At 39.0% G+C, this 13,042-nt stretch overlaps 1 protein-coding gene across 2 annotated transcripts in view; it reads right to left on the reverse strand.

The window, feature by feature from the left end:
* Positions 1 to 509: 509 nt before the first annotated feature.
* Positions 510 to 13,042, reverse strand: part of LOC134820498 (coiled-coil domain-containing protein 113-like) — a 39,341-nt gene continuing 26,808 nt past the window's right edge. The window contains exons 2-11 of one of the 2 annotated variants that reach the window (XM_063830925.1): positions 8,783 to 8,918; positions 8,473 to 8,564; positions 8,124 to 8,317; positions 7,546 to 7,638; positions 7,258 to 7,419; positions 6,996 to 7,115; positions 2,648 to 2,747; positions 2,439 to 2,533; positions 2,193 to 2,279; positions 510 to 1,134 (exon numbers count right to left, since the gene is read on the reverse strand). In XM_063830925.1, the coding sequence (XP_063686995.1) occupies positions 1,036 to 1,134; positions 2,193 to 2,279; positions 2,439 to 2,533; positions 2,648 to 2,747; positions 6,996 to 7,115; positions 7,258 to 7,419; positions 7,546 to 7,638; positions 8,124 to 8,317; positions 8,473 to 8,564; positions 8,783 to 8,916 (1,176 nt within the window). In that variant the 5' untranslated portion in view covers positions 8,917 to 8,918 and the 3' untranslated portion in view covers positions 510 to 1,035. Of the gene's footprint in view, positions 1,135 to 2,192; positions 2,280 to 2,438; positions 2,534 to 2,647; positions 2,748 to 6,995; positions 7,116 to 7,257; positions 7,420 to 7,545; positions 7,639 to 8,123; positions 8,318 to 8,466; positions 8,565 to 8,782; positions 8,919 to 13,042 lie in introns of both variants that reach the window. The other variant, XM_063830916.1, reaches the window with a different exon arrangement.

Below are 13,042 nucleotides of genomic sequence, written 5' to 3' on the forward strand. Positions count from 1 at the left end.
AAAATTGACCAAAATCCGAATTCCCCGGGCTTTCCCTAATCGGTGATGTATTTTGAACGTGGACTAGGTTCTAATTGTGGTGCGATGTGGTAATATCGCAAGGTAGAAATAGCAAACCAAAATATAGCTAAGCGCAGTCACGTGTACCAGGGTGGGCTGCACTGCTGCCCTAGCCCCGAGGATCCTTTTTTCGAGCGACAAATGATCTCGCTCCTATATTCGACATCTATTCTCATATTACCAGAGCAGGAGTTTTACGTAGTCCGATCCTGGTCTCGTAGCTACGTCGCAATAGCCACCCAGATGTAATTTTAGAAAAACATTTCTGGTATGTAGTAATACAATGTGTGTGGTGAGCCCAGTAAAGGCTGCTCGATCACCTGGTTCCACTATCTCTTTATATCTGCAAACAAGCCGGCATATTACGTCAAAGGATACCCCCCTTGCAATACAACCGTTAAAATAGAAATTTCGTCTAGATCGCGGTGAGATCACTAAAGAATGCATAATTGGGTAAAATCGTTAAAAACGTTTGTATTTCTTACAAATATTTACAGCTGTGATAATCCGCACATCCATGCTACAAAAGTTAGCTCTATGTATCAATAAAACAGCGACCAGCTGTTCACATACAATGTGATATATACTAACAGTACAGATTTAATGACCGAAAATTGTGCTATCATCTTAAAATTTGACTATTTAGTTGGGGATTTGGAATTTGAAACCAGCCAGTTTTATTACAAATGACAATTGTTATCGCAGACAAGGATTAGTTCTGTGCTACCATAAACAATGGTACAACTGAAAGTTTGTTCTCTGATATCCATTTACGGTCTAGTCACTATTTTAATTTAATCACAATAGAAAATCGCCAGAAGTCTCGATAATGATCTACGGATATTTCGGGATAAGTTGGTCACTATAAAGGATAGGTAATTATAACATAACCAGGGCACTGCCCGCCTGGCACCGCCATAACTTTCGGGACGGTAAATTCCTGCAGTTCGTGTGTTCTCCATTCCTCGCAGATCCTTAGAGCGCTGCGTGCTGCTCCATTGTGGCCCACGGATTGACAGTTCGATTGTGCTCCCTCATCATGAGCCATTGCTTCTGATACTTTTGTAGCTCCATCTGAAACAGAAACAGCAATCAATAACCTACCCACGAGACAATAGTTTTATGGAGCTCTGGCGAAGGACGAGGTGACATAATGAGGACTTTAAGGACCCGGCAATTCATTATACTGATATATGATAACTTGTCATTATATGTACGAAGATTCATTAGTCGCGGGACCCTAGCCAAGAATATTAATTGCCTTTAGTGAATATTTGCTATTGGAGCGCCGGACTATCTCGATGACATCACGGAGACGCAATGTTTTCAATAATATCCGGAGCCAAAGAGAGTTTTTATCTGTTTTTATCTGATATCGGACAGCGAAAAATCGTAACAGATGTCTAGAACAATTTGATTTATCGCGTATTGACGATGTACGTACATGGTTTATATGTAAGAAGTACTGAAAGTTACCAGAGCCGTATCTTCCGCCGGAATATTGTTGAGTATTTCGAGCCGTTTTATCTGAGAAATATGCACACAGTTCTCTTGAGGTGGAAGCAATTTCAAACCATAATGTCACTTAGCTGCTGTTTAAACATTTGTAATTGTTTTGTGGCGACACAGAAGCTGACGAAATCTCAAAAGAACACTTAACCTCCTTGTTAGCAGTGAAAACAAAGTAGCGACCTTACTTATAGGATGAGAGAGAAAATAGCCAGCAAAATAAGAATCTTGCACATGTTGCCATGGAAACTAAACATATTATACCATATTTGGTTAAATTGAACAAACGGCGCGAAAATAAAAACACTTTCATTATAAATTTGTTATCGCGCGTGCCAAGAAGTACGATATTCTGGACCTCAACAGAACAGTCTGCCAGTGTACACTGTTTGCACGCATGATTACACTCAAAACACGCCATATCTTTTAAATTGTAAATAGTAACATGCGGTGCCCTTTCATAATGGATAGGATTTAGCTGGAATAATTATTTTAAAGTTGCAAGCAATCAAATAGTTCCAAGTCGAGGTTATGATAATCGACTGTAAATAAAAAAATATGTTTCGTAATACCACAAAACTGTACATTGAACTAATCCACAGTACAGTGGGCTGAATATAAACCTGCGCAATGTCCACCTTCCTCTCCCACGTCTTCATAGTCTTAGTGAGCTCGTACAGATCGGCCCGTACTTGAACGTAGTCAAGAACCTGAGGTATTGTAACATTTTAGAAACATTTCCAGGGATAAGCTATATTATCACTTATTCCAAAAAAAAATAGAAGAGGAACTCCCCATAAAGATTTGTCAAACTGGATAAGTAAAGATAAGTAAAGATAAGTAAAGATAAGACAGATAAATATTTGTACCTCTGGGACAATGTAGTCTTGAAGCTGTCTTCTCAAATTAGCGTTAATGCTCTCGGCCTTTTCTCGCTCCTTTTCAACCAATTCGGTTTCTTTGTCTGACAGGGATAGATCTAGAGTTATATAGTAGCATAATGCCAGTATTTGCCAGTGTTTCTATGAAAATATAAACGTAAATGATTAGATTAGGTTCAGAAGGATATTATTCTTACCGATTTTAGTTAGCAGTTCGTTCCTTTGAGAGATTTCCAATTTTAATCTGTTCGATTCCATGGTCAAGTTATTCAGCTTCTTCTTGTATGTGTTCAAAACCTGATTGAGAAGGGTTTAAAAAACCGATACACTTTGATACGAGGGAACAGATCTGGGGTAAATGTGGAGTAGAAAAAGCAGCGATAAAACCAAGACAGAGGAACGAGAAAAACTAGCTAGCTGGAAATTTGCCATTATCATTTTAGTTGAATTTAAATGATGAATCTAATTTACTGATAAAGCATACTATACAAGGATTGATTAGTTAGAGCATAACATAATTCAATAGATTTATGACTATACAACACACCCCGAAAACCAATTATCTCAACCAATCTCAACCATATCTCAACCAATTTCAACACATCCAAGTAAAACAAGAACTCTTCCTCTAATCATCTTACAAGTGTATTATTTTCTTCTTGTAGTTTTGAGTTATCTTCTACAACGACAAATCTCCCAAAATGTAAAAGAATCATTTCCGATTTGTCCTCGTCAGCTTCATTTGAAGGGCTGAGAGATATTATCCGTTGGTCTGAATAAATTCGTGGAGTTCATGAAGAAGAGTGTCCGATAAAATGGGCAGTGTCTCACTTGAGGGAGGAATGCAGTCTTCCTTCTCTTGTTCAGGGTTGGTTGTTATGGCTCCAGGATAGAGTTTCTTCTGCCGGCGAGCTCTCTGTAACTTCTTCTTCAGGGCTTGTTCGCTGGGGAGACGGACACGTGCACCCTTAGACAGGGATCCAGTGATAAAACAGTAGTCTCTGTGATTTATAGTCATCGAACTAGCAGCCAGATCGTGGACTTTTGAGAGGATTTCTTTGACTTCACAGTCGGCAATGTTAGCGTCGTGATTATGAGTTTTCGTGACCGTCACCAAGGTTCCATTAAGAGTGTAGAGTCGACTACAGCACTTTTCTTTCTTCTTCACGCATCTCCAAGCTTGGCGTCCATCAAGAGTCAACTTTCTTCCATCAACAGAGTAGCGGAAACTACAGTGTAGGAGATTCTGACTGGTAAGAGTTCTTCCTCGAACAATCTTGACCGAATCTTTATCGAACATGGCTGTAGAAATGTAGAGGTGGTAGTTGTAAAAGTGCAACTGAAAAATGAGATACTCTTCCCAAATTCAATCCGTCTTATTATATACTGTATGCTCCTATACTTATCTACCCTATCTACGTTTCACGTTCCAATCTCTACATGATGAAACGATTGATCAGATTCCAGGGTGACATACTTAGAGACGTCTTCTCATGTTCTCGTTTACCGTCCGTTACACATGAACCATGCACTCGTTTACACACAAAAGTATCTACAGAAGTGACGTGATCCGAAGTGACGTGATCCCATTCTATGATATGATCCAAAAGTTGTGTCGAATCCAAAAGTTGCTCGAAAAGTTGTGTCGAATCCAAAAGTTGCTCGAAAGGCCTTAGACGAAGGAAGTGTCGTGGTACTAGTGGATGTGGGAGAAGAAATTCCACTTGAAGCGATAGCAGTGTTAAACAAAGGGCTAGGTTTTGTACCAACCCCAAAGGTTGACACGGAGGAGGCTCGTTTGGACATGCGCTTAACAATAAACAGAATCGTAACTGCCTCAACAAGAAGCCTCAACAGCTCACCTACAACATCATGTGAGGACCTATCAACGCTTGATTTGGAACAGACCGCCCCAACTGGACTACCTCCACAACTATCAAGGAAGTATTACGGTAGAAAGCCCCCAAGTGAGGACCAATCCATCAATGAGATTACAAACACCATGGCAGCGGACTTAGATCAGCAACTCATTAGAGGACCTAAAACTAATCTACAGCCTAAAAACCTCAACAAGATGGAGTCCCGTGGCCTCAAATGGTTAGAAAGAATGATCAAACATGAAAAACTTGCAATAGTTGCAGCTGACAAAGGTGGAGCCGTGTTACTAGTGGACCCAGCTATGCTAAAGCGAAGAACACAGGAAAAGCTCGACAACCCCCTAGTGTATAAAAAGCTCGCTAAAGACCCTACGCAAGACCTACACCAGGAACTATTTGATTTATGGATAGAGGGAAAAAAGAAAAACTTTGTTACACCAAAAGAAGCTAAAGACATCATGGGTATTACCAACAATCTAAACAGTGATGGTACAGTTACTAACAACAAGAGTACTTCTTCCCACTTCAAACCTGGTAAAGCTTATTTCTACCCCACCCTAAAGATCCACAAGCTTCACAAGGAAGACCTTAAACCAGGAGTCGAACCCCCCTTCAGGCTCATCACGGCACTCCAGGATGGAATCACAAAACGCAGTGATGTTTTCCTCGCTAGCCAATACCTGAAGGATCTTGAAAAAGATTTCTGCTCTGACCTTTTGACTGATAGCACTGATGCCCTTCAATGGTTGGATTTCGTGGATAGTGAACATTCCCCAGTACAGAAGAAAGGCTTCAGATCATTTACCTACGACTTTAAGGCCCTCTATGATTCTCTAACACCACCCCTCGTCATAGAGGCCCTGAATTCCGCTATGTCATCATGCAGAGAAGATTGGTCTGAAGATTTCTGGAATGGCTCACCAAATTGGTGGAATTGAGCCTTCGATCCTCTGCTGGGGTGTTCGATCAAAATTTGTTCATACAGCTCATCGGTATCCCTACGGGTGGATCACTATGTGTCCAAATCGCAAACATAGCAGTCTACTACCTAATGAACAAATGTGTTTATAGTAACCCAGAGCTCATGAATAAGATCGTATCAGCCAGGCGTTACATTGACGACGGAGCAGGTTTGTTTGAGGGAACTACAGATGAGTTCAAAATTTGGATTGCAGATGTTAACAAAGCACTCCTCTCCCATGGCCTAATCATTGATGAATACCAAATAGAAGATCCTGGTAAATACGTATCTTTCCTTGACATCATGTTCACCTTCGATTCCTTAGGATCCCTCCAAACGGATTTGTTCATAAAGCCAACAGACTCTCGTTCATACCTACATTTTAAAAGCTCCCACCCTAACCATATCTATTCCGGTATCGTGTACTCTCAATGCCTTAGACTCAGAAGGATTATCAACTGCCAAGAACGCCTGAAAGAACATCTCAACAACCTCAAAAAAGCCTTCCTTGCCGCATGTTACCCTAGAAAAATGATTGAGAACATCAGTAATAAGGTCCTTAACACAGCAAGATCACTGTCACGCAAAGTTCAGGCTCCTGATGACCAGACATCATTACATCTTCCAATCAGGGTCATATCTACTTATGGTAGTGATGATGATCTGGTGTCTGTGACTAAGAAGTATGAAGAACACCTCTCAAGAACGAGGAGTTTCAGTGAAAGTGACACTGCTGAAACATCCCAAGAGACCTCCTCAACATCCGCCACACCTAGGAAGACAATTTTCAGTTACACAAAGAAAACAGGGCCGAGCCTAAAATCTCGCCTCGTCAAATTGAAAGAACTTGCTTTAGGAGCTCAACATGGCCCAACCAGCAAATGCAATGTGCCAAGATGCAAATGTTGTGAACTTGTCAAAGGCACCCGTGAATTCAAAGTGAACGGCAAGAAGGTTAAAGCTTCCCCTGGCCCTGGAAACTGCCAGAGCTACAACATCATTTATCTGTTCCAATGTAGTGTCTGTGGAAAGGCTTACGTCGGTCGCACAACTCGATCTCTACGGGTTAGGACTGGAGAACATAGGGTCAAATATTATAAACTTTTAAATGGTGATAAGGTAGATGAAACAAGTGATGAATATAGTTTGGGTTTACATTTGTTGGATCATGGTTTTAGACAAAGGGAAGATTTTAACAACATTTTTAATGTGTCAATTATTGATAATTCTAGTCCTAAAACTTTGGATGTCCGTGAACATAAATATATTCAACTACTCAAGACTTTAAAACCTTTGGGAATTAACACTATAAATCCTTTTGGCCTTCCATTACTCCTAACATCTTAATTTTAACTTTATAACCGTTTTAAGAGTGTTCAGATTTTTAAAGAAATTTTGGGTTTTACTAACTTTTTACAATTTCTAGGGCTTATGTCACTGAAGATGACGCCTTGCAACATGTTTGACGATAGCCTGTAGATTGATAGTTTGATCTCAGTATTTACAACAATTCATCTAGTTTGATTGATTCAAAGGGAAACAAATTCCTATGATCCAAAAGTTATATAATGAATGAAGTGACTCACAATTATTTATTTTTACAAAATTATTATGAAACTATGTCGAAGATTCGATAATATGATTGCAGACTAGCGACTAGTGAGTATTATTTGAGTATATCAACTTTTCAGTTTTCAACAGGCTTACTTGAAGCGTGTTTCCAGAAGAATGTTTGAGTTTCAGCAACTCCTGGTTCCTCTCATCAATCTTCTCCAAGTACTGGTTATTCTCGATCCTTAACTGCTTGAAATCTACCTCGTGCAATACCTGACAATTTTCAGAAATTAATTTCACCAGTAGCACTTTGTACCTGTCGGGATTGTCTAGGTATTGATGTCCGAGGATCGGAGACCTTCATTAATCCTAAGAACGAACACAAAATACTCTTCAAATGGAAAGATAAATAAACCTCTCCCATTTCTTCTTTCTGTTTCAACTGCAACTGAAGTTTCTTCTTCTGAACTTTCAGTGTTGAGTTTTTCAAACGTAGCTTCTCAATAAGAGCTTTACGGCTTCTCATCTTGTCTTCAAAATAACGTGTTACTCGCTCAGCAACTACCCTCCCAGTTCTCTGGAATTTATTAGAATGTCAGGACTCAGGTAAATATTCTTCAATATCAATATTTATCAATGATAACGCTAGATATCGACTATCGTGGGTATAACTTAAACGAATATCAATTGTACCTTTACTCACTAAATTTTTAGCTCCAAGAACAATATCTCTGTTGAACTCGTAGGAAGATTTCTTCATTTCAGCCAGTCTAATCTCTGCTTCTTCTCTAGTAGCCTGAATCGATGTTTCATTGAGAAATTGTTATTAGGAGAAAGGATCACGACGATAATACATACTACATATTATGATTACTAGCAGGAACCCGTATAACCCTAAAGTGGTGTCAAGACTCAAGAGACTAAAATAATTATTACCTATTTAATTCGCGTTTTAGACACCACTTGGGGGTCCACATTTTGTGCTCTAAAATCACTATTCCTTGGCCAATTTTTTATTTTTTCATGCTGATTTGAAAGCTATTAAAGCATTTGACCCAGTCAAAAAAGTTTCAGCTGTATATCTTTTACGGTTTTTGCGGAAAGTCGCGTTAAAGTTGATGCCGTGGTGTCAGTAAAATGGCACAGATAACTATCGTCTCGCTTTATATATAGTAAGATGTATCTATAATCTATACCTTTCCTGAGGGAAGATTTCAAAAATATTTAAAAGATAATTCAAAGACTATCACTTGGTAATAAGTACAGTTGTTTTTTTCCTACCCGGTAAGTGTCAAGAATTTTCTCAGTTTCGTGTTTGAACTTGTTGATCTCCTCTCTCAGTTCGTCGTGTTCACGCTGGGCAATATCACATTTCTGCTCAGTAGTAAGTTTTAAAAGTCGTTCTGTGGATCCGGTGCGAGAGCGTGATCTTCTCTTGTGAACTCGCACAACATCTTGCTGCACCGGTGACGCTTCTAAAACGATCGAAAAATTGTGTCTCCTTTATAATGCTTTCAAGTTCAATAGAACATTTTTTAAATTTTAGAACAAATTCTATGAAGCACATTCGAAAACATGTAAATCAAGACAAGGTGCACAAGATTATAAATTATAAATGCCAAACCTAGACCTTTGATCTGGGTTTGGATGTCCTTTGGATCGACTCTTTTAAGATATTTCGTTAAAATCCCAGTCTCTTTCTCCAGCTTATCATTCTCATTCCTGAATGATATTCACCAGTAATATACATGTTATACACTAGGCAAATATAATAAAAGGTTCAAGTTTCAGATTTCCTGGATTCACAGCATGTTTTCAAGAATTTGTTATATCCGTTTAGTAGCAAAAAATAATTTTCTGATAATATGATAAACAACAACCTCACCTTGTAGCTTAGTATGATTATTTACAAGCCAAAATAAACTAGAAAATAAGCTGACCTGATTTCGTCGAGAGCAAATTGTATTTCTTCTTCAGTGCTTCTTGCAAACTGGTCAGCAAGGGATATCTGACTGGTGTTTGCACTAATGCTACTGGAACCAGTTGCTGATGGTCCCTCCCCAGTCGACGTCATAGCCTATTATAACGGTTTAAATTTGAATTATACTGAAATGAAATGGTTTTTGTAACTTATACATTTACTACTTTACAGGTTCTGCAGGTATTGTTTTGCTATTATATTTGGATCCATTTACAAACAGAAACAAAACATGAAAAATGTCCAAAATGCATGTATGCAACGTTTTTATAATACTTCCTCAGTTTAATATGACAGTAATCTAACATAGATCAAATTACTACTTTATTTTGCTTTGGAAGTAAAATTTAATCAATCTACCAATTCAAAAGTTATTAAACAAATCTCTGCATTTCTCATATAATTTTTTCCGGATATTCAGCTTCCAGAATCTCAATGGTGACTTATTCTGATGATTTTCCGTTTATCAAAGCTTTCTTTGGGAATAGAACTTTGAGTTCCTCAATCGTGTCTTGTGTTATCCTCAGTGAACTCATTAGATGGTCATTTAAGAAAAATTCAGTCAAACAGTGAAATTTGGGTCGCAGAGAGCTGAAATTCGAATATATGATCCTACTTTACTTTTACTTTACTTTAGAAAAGCTCCTCTTCAAAAATCTTCCAAAATCTCTCTTTATATTCTGATGATTTTCCGTTTATCAAAGCTTTCTTTGGGAATAGAACTTTGAGTACTATATACCTCAATCGTGTCTTGTGAATCCTCAATGACCCTGTAAAATGGTTATTCAAGAAAAATTAAGTCAAACATTGAAATATGGGTCGAGGAGAGCTGAAATTCGAATATATCCTACCGGTAGGACATATTCAAAATATTCATTGCACATCAAAGTTTTCTCCGAAAATACTGCTTCCAGTACCTTGATGGCGACTTGTGTCACTTTAACTGACCTCACTGATTGGTCACTGGTAAAAATTTCAGTAAAAACCACGAAAATTCGGTCGAGGGGACGGCAGAAATGCTCCTCTTCAAAAATCTTCCAAACTCTCTCTTTATTTATATTCTGATGATTTTCCGTTTATCAAAGCTTTCTTTGGGAATAGAACTTTGAGTACCTCAATCGTGTATTGTGCTATCCTCAGTGCTATCCAGATGGCCATTCAAGAAAAATTAAGTCAAATAACATTGAAATTTGGTTCGCGGAGAGCTGAAATTCGAATATGCCCTACCGGTAGGACATATTCAAAATATTCATTGCATCAAAGTTTTCTCCGGAAATACTGCTTCCAGTACCTTGATGGCGACTTGTGTCACTCTAACTGACCTCACTGATTGGTCACTGATAAAAATTTCAGTTGAAACTGCGATATTTCGGTCAAGGGGACGGCAGAAATGCTCCTCTTCAAAAATCTTCCAAAATCTCTCTTTATAAAATTTATATTCTGATGATTTTCCGTTTATCAAAGCTTTCTTTGGGAATAGAAATTTCATTACCTTAACCGTGTCTTGTGCTATCCTCAATGACCCTTTAAGATGGTCATTAATGAAAAATTAAGTCAAAACATTGAAATATGGGTCGAGGAGAGCTGAAATTCGAATATATCCTACCGGTAGGATATATTCAAAATTTTCATTGCATCAAAGTTTTCTCCGGGAATACTGCTTCCTGTACCTTGATGGTGACTTGTGTCACTCTCACCGACCTCACTACCTACCTTGGGTACCTTGGGTTCGTTTCGGGCCAGCACGCCCAGGCCAAGACATCTTGCGTCTCCACAACCAACTGATTGGTCACTGGTAAAAATTTCAGTTGAAACTGCGAAAATTCGGTCAAGGGGACAGCAGAAATGCTCCTCTTCAAAAATCTTCCAAAATGTTTCCTTCTCTCTCTCTCTCTCTGTTCCGGTCAACGGTTTCTGGCCTCTACTTTAAGAGGGAGGTCTTATCACCATGCCCACAGAATGCAACTCCTGCTAGCTGCACGCCAGGACTCCCAAAGTAAATACGAAATCATAAAATAATAAATATCAATGCAACAGACCCCTGGAGTCTTGAAGCTGTCGCTACCTGGCTCAGAGTAAACCCACTTCCGTTGTAGTACTTCTGCGGGCAGACAAGGGACTTCCGAGCAAGGTCAAAGCCTGGGAGATATGTCTCTATGCAGCAGGGACAAAAGGATTTCGCGATTATTTTGGCCAAAAATCGCGATACCGCGAATTTAAACAGACTATACATTAAACTATACGTCATAAAATTTGTCGCAAATAATGGGAAAAATCGCGATTCCGTACATGCCGCGATTTCCTTCTGTCCCTGCTATGCAGAGATGGGCCTAGGTTGAGTTCCTAGTGTGGGATTTAGCGAAAGTGGGGGGGGGGGGGCAATGGCATAAAATGGCATAAAATGGCATAAAATGGCATAAAATGGAGACTTTTTCTATTATATTATATGGAGAAAATGGAAAAACCCAATTTTATCTTCGAAATTTCATCTTTAACACCATTTAACACCTAAATTGGACATTCTAACATGTTTATTTACGCTTACTAGGGGCGTAACAAGCTTATGAAAGCTCATAGTAGGCTACTAGATGCTTATTATACTAGGTTGGTGGCACACTTCAGGCAAACTCATTACTCAAGCCTAGTGTAAAGTTATTTCTACAGGCTACAGCAGGAGTGAGTAATAGGCACTGAGAGGTGAGACCTACATCCTCGAAAGTTGAAACAAGTGACCACACTTGTGAGGAAGTTTCAAAGCAAGCAGGAATAAAGTCTGTGATTCAAAGAACGAACGGAAGTTCGGCGCTCAACGAAAACATGCCCTACGATACGGCTCTCTTATCTCTACATGAGTGATAAGACGAAGAGGGGCACTGGCTAGTGGCTAAGAGTGCCAAACAGACTACGGAAGAGAACGAATGGAACCCGATGGTATCTTGGCCTGGCTATTTATAGGCAATGCGTGCTGAGATGCAGCCTGGGAGCGAATCAGAGTGCAGGATCGATATCACGTGATCATTTGAAAGCCAATAGAAACGCTCTATTTGTGTCACGTGACTTACAAACAGCGGAGCTTAACAGGGTTGTTCGCAAGCAGCCACTGTCTAGTACAGAGCTAATTACCATCGGGCGTCTAGAGCTGAGTCACGTGATTGTGTAGAGTCCAGTATGGAGTCACATGCGTAAGATACCCGGCCCTGAACACGTGACCTTCATATTCCGTCACCATCAGCAAAGGGGGTTACGAATAAACATGCAAAATGCTGGTAAAAGCGGGAACAAGCTATCTAATTACACTGTATACCACAAAAAACATATTATGATTATTGGCTAATGGCTATTCAGTATTAACTCCATAGAATATAGATTAAAATTCAAGATAACAAGTTCGGTTCAATTTTGGATTTTTAGACCAAGCAAAGGAAAGTGATTTTAGGATATTACTTGAAATATATCTGAATAACTGAAATATTTTTGACTTCGAAAATTGAAAAAATATTTTCGGCTAATAATGAACAGGGTAGAATGAAACGTGGAGAAGATTGGTTTTCAGAAAAACTTTGAAAATTTGTGACTTAAAAAATTCTCGGTCAGAGGGGGGGGGATCATGTTATTTTTTGTCCGTTTTTGTCCGTTTTTGTCCGTTAATTTTTGTCCGTTTTGAAAATATAGCTGCCAAACGGACAAAAACGGACAAAAACGGACAAAAACGGACAAAAATTGTAACTTTTGATTTAAATTTTCTCCACAATTTGTAACAGGCTATCTGCAGAAATGGGTAGCCCGGTTAATGACCATGGTCCTTTCTCAAACTTTTAATCTTCAATTAGGCACAAAGAATAGTCTACACATTTTTTAATAACATAAAAAGGGATGAAAAGTTTTATTACTGGAGAGTAAAACTTTGTTAAACACAAAGATTCTTGAGCACATTTTGAGTCAGACTCAAATGCGCTTAAAAACATTTTAGTATATAACAATAAATTATGTTAACAATAACACCAACAATAATTATAAATTGAACAAATTATTGAGAGATGAAAGAGAGGAAAAGGAGGAGGGGGGACTGAGGAGGGGGACTGAGGAGGGAGAGGAGGGGGCTGAGGAGGAGTGAGACTGAGAAGGAGAACTGAGGAGGAGGAATGAATAGGAGGAGGAGAAGAAGGACTCAAGAGGAGGAGGACGCAAGAGGAGGAGGACCCAGGAAAAGGCCCCATGAGGA

The sequence above is a fragment of the Bolinopsis microptera genome, chromosome 1, assembly GCF_026151205.1.
Source record: "Bolinopsis microptera isolate Bmic1 chromosome 1, MBARI_Bmic_1.0, whole genome shotgun sequence".
Lineage (NCBI taxonomy): Eukaryota > Metazoa > Ctenophora > Tentaculata > Lobata > Bolinopsidae > Bolinopsis > Bolinopsis microptera.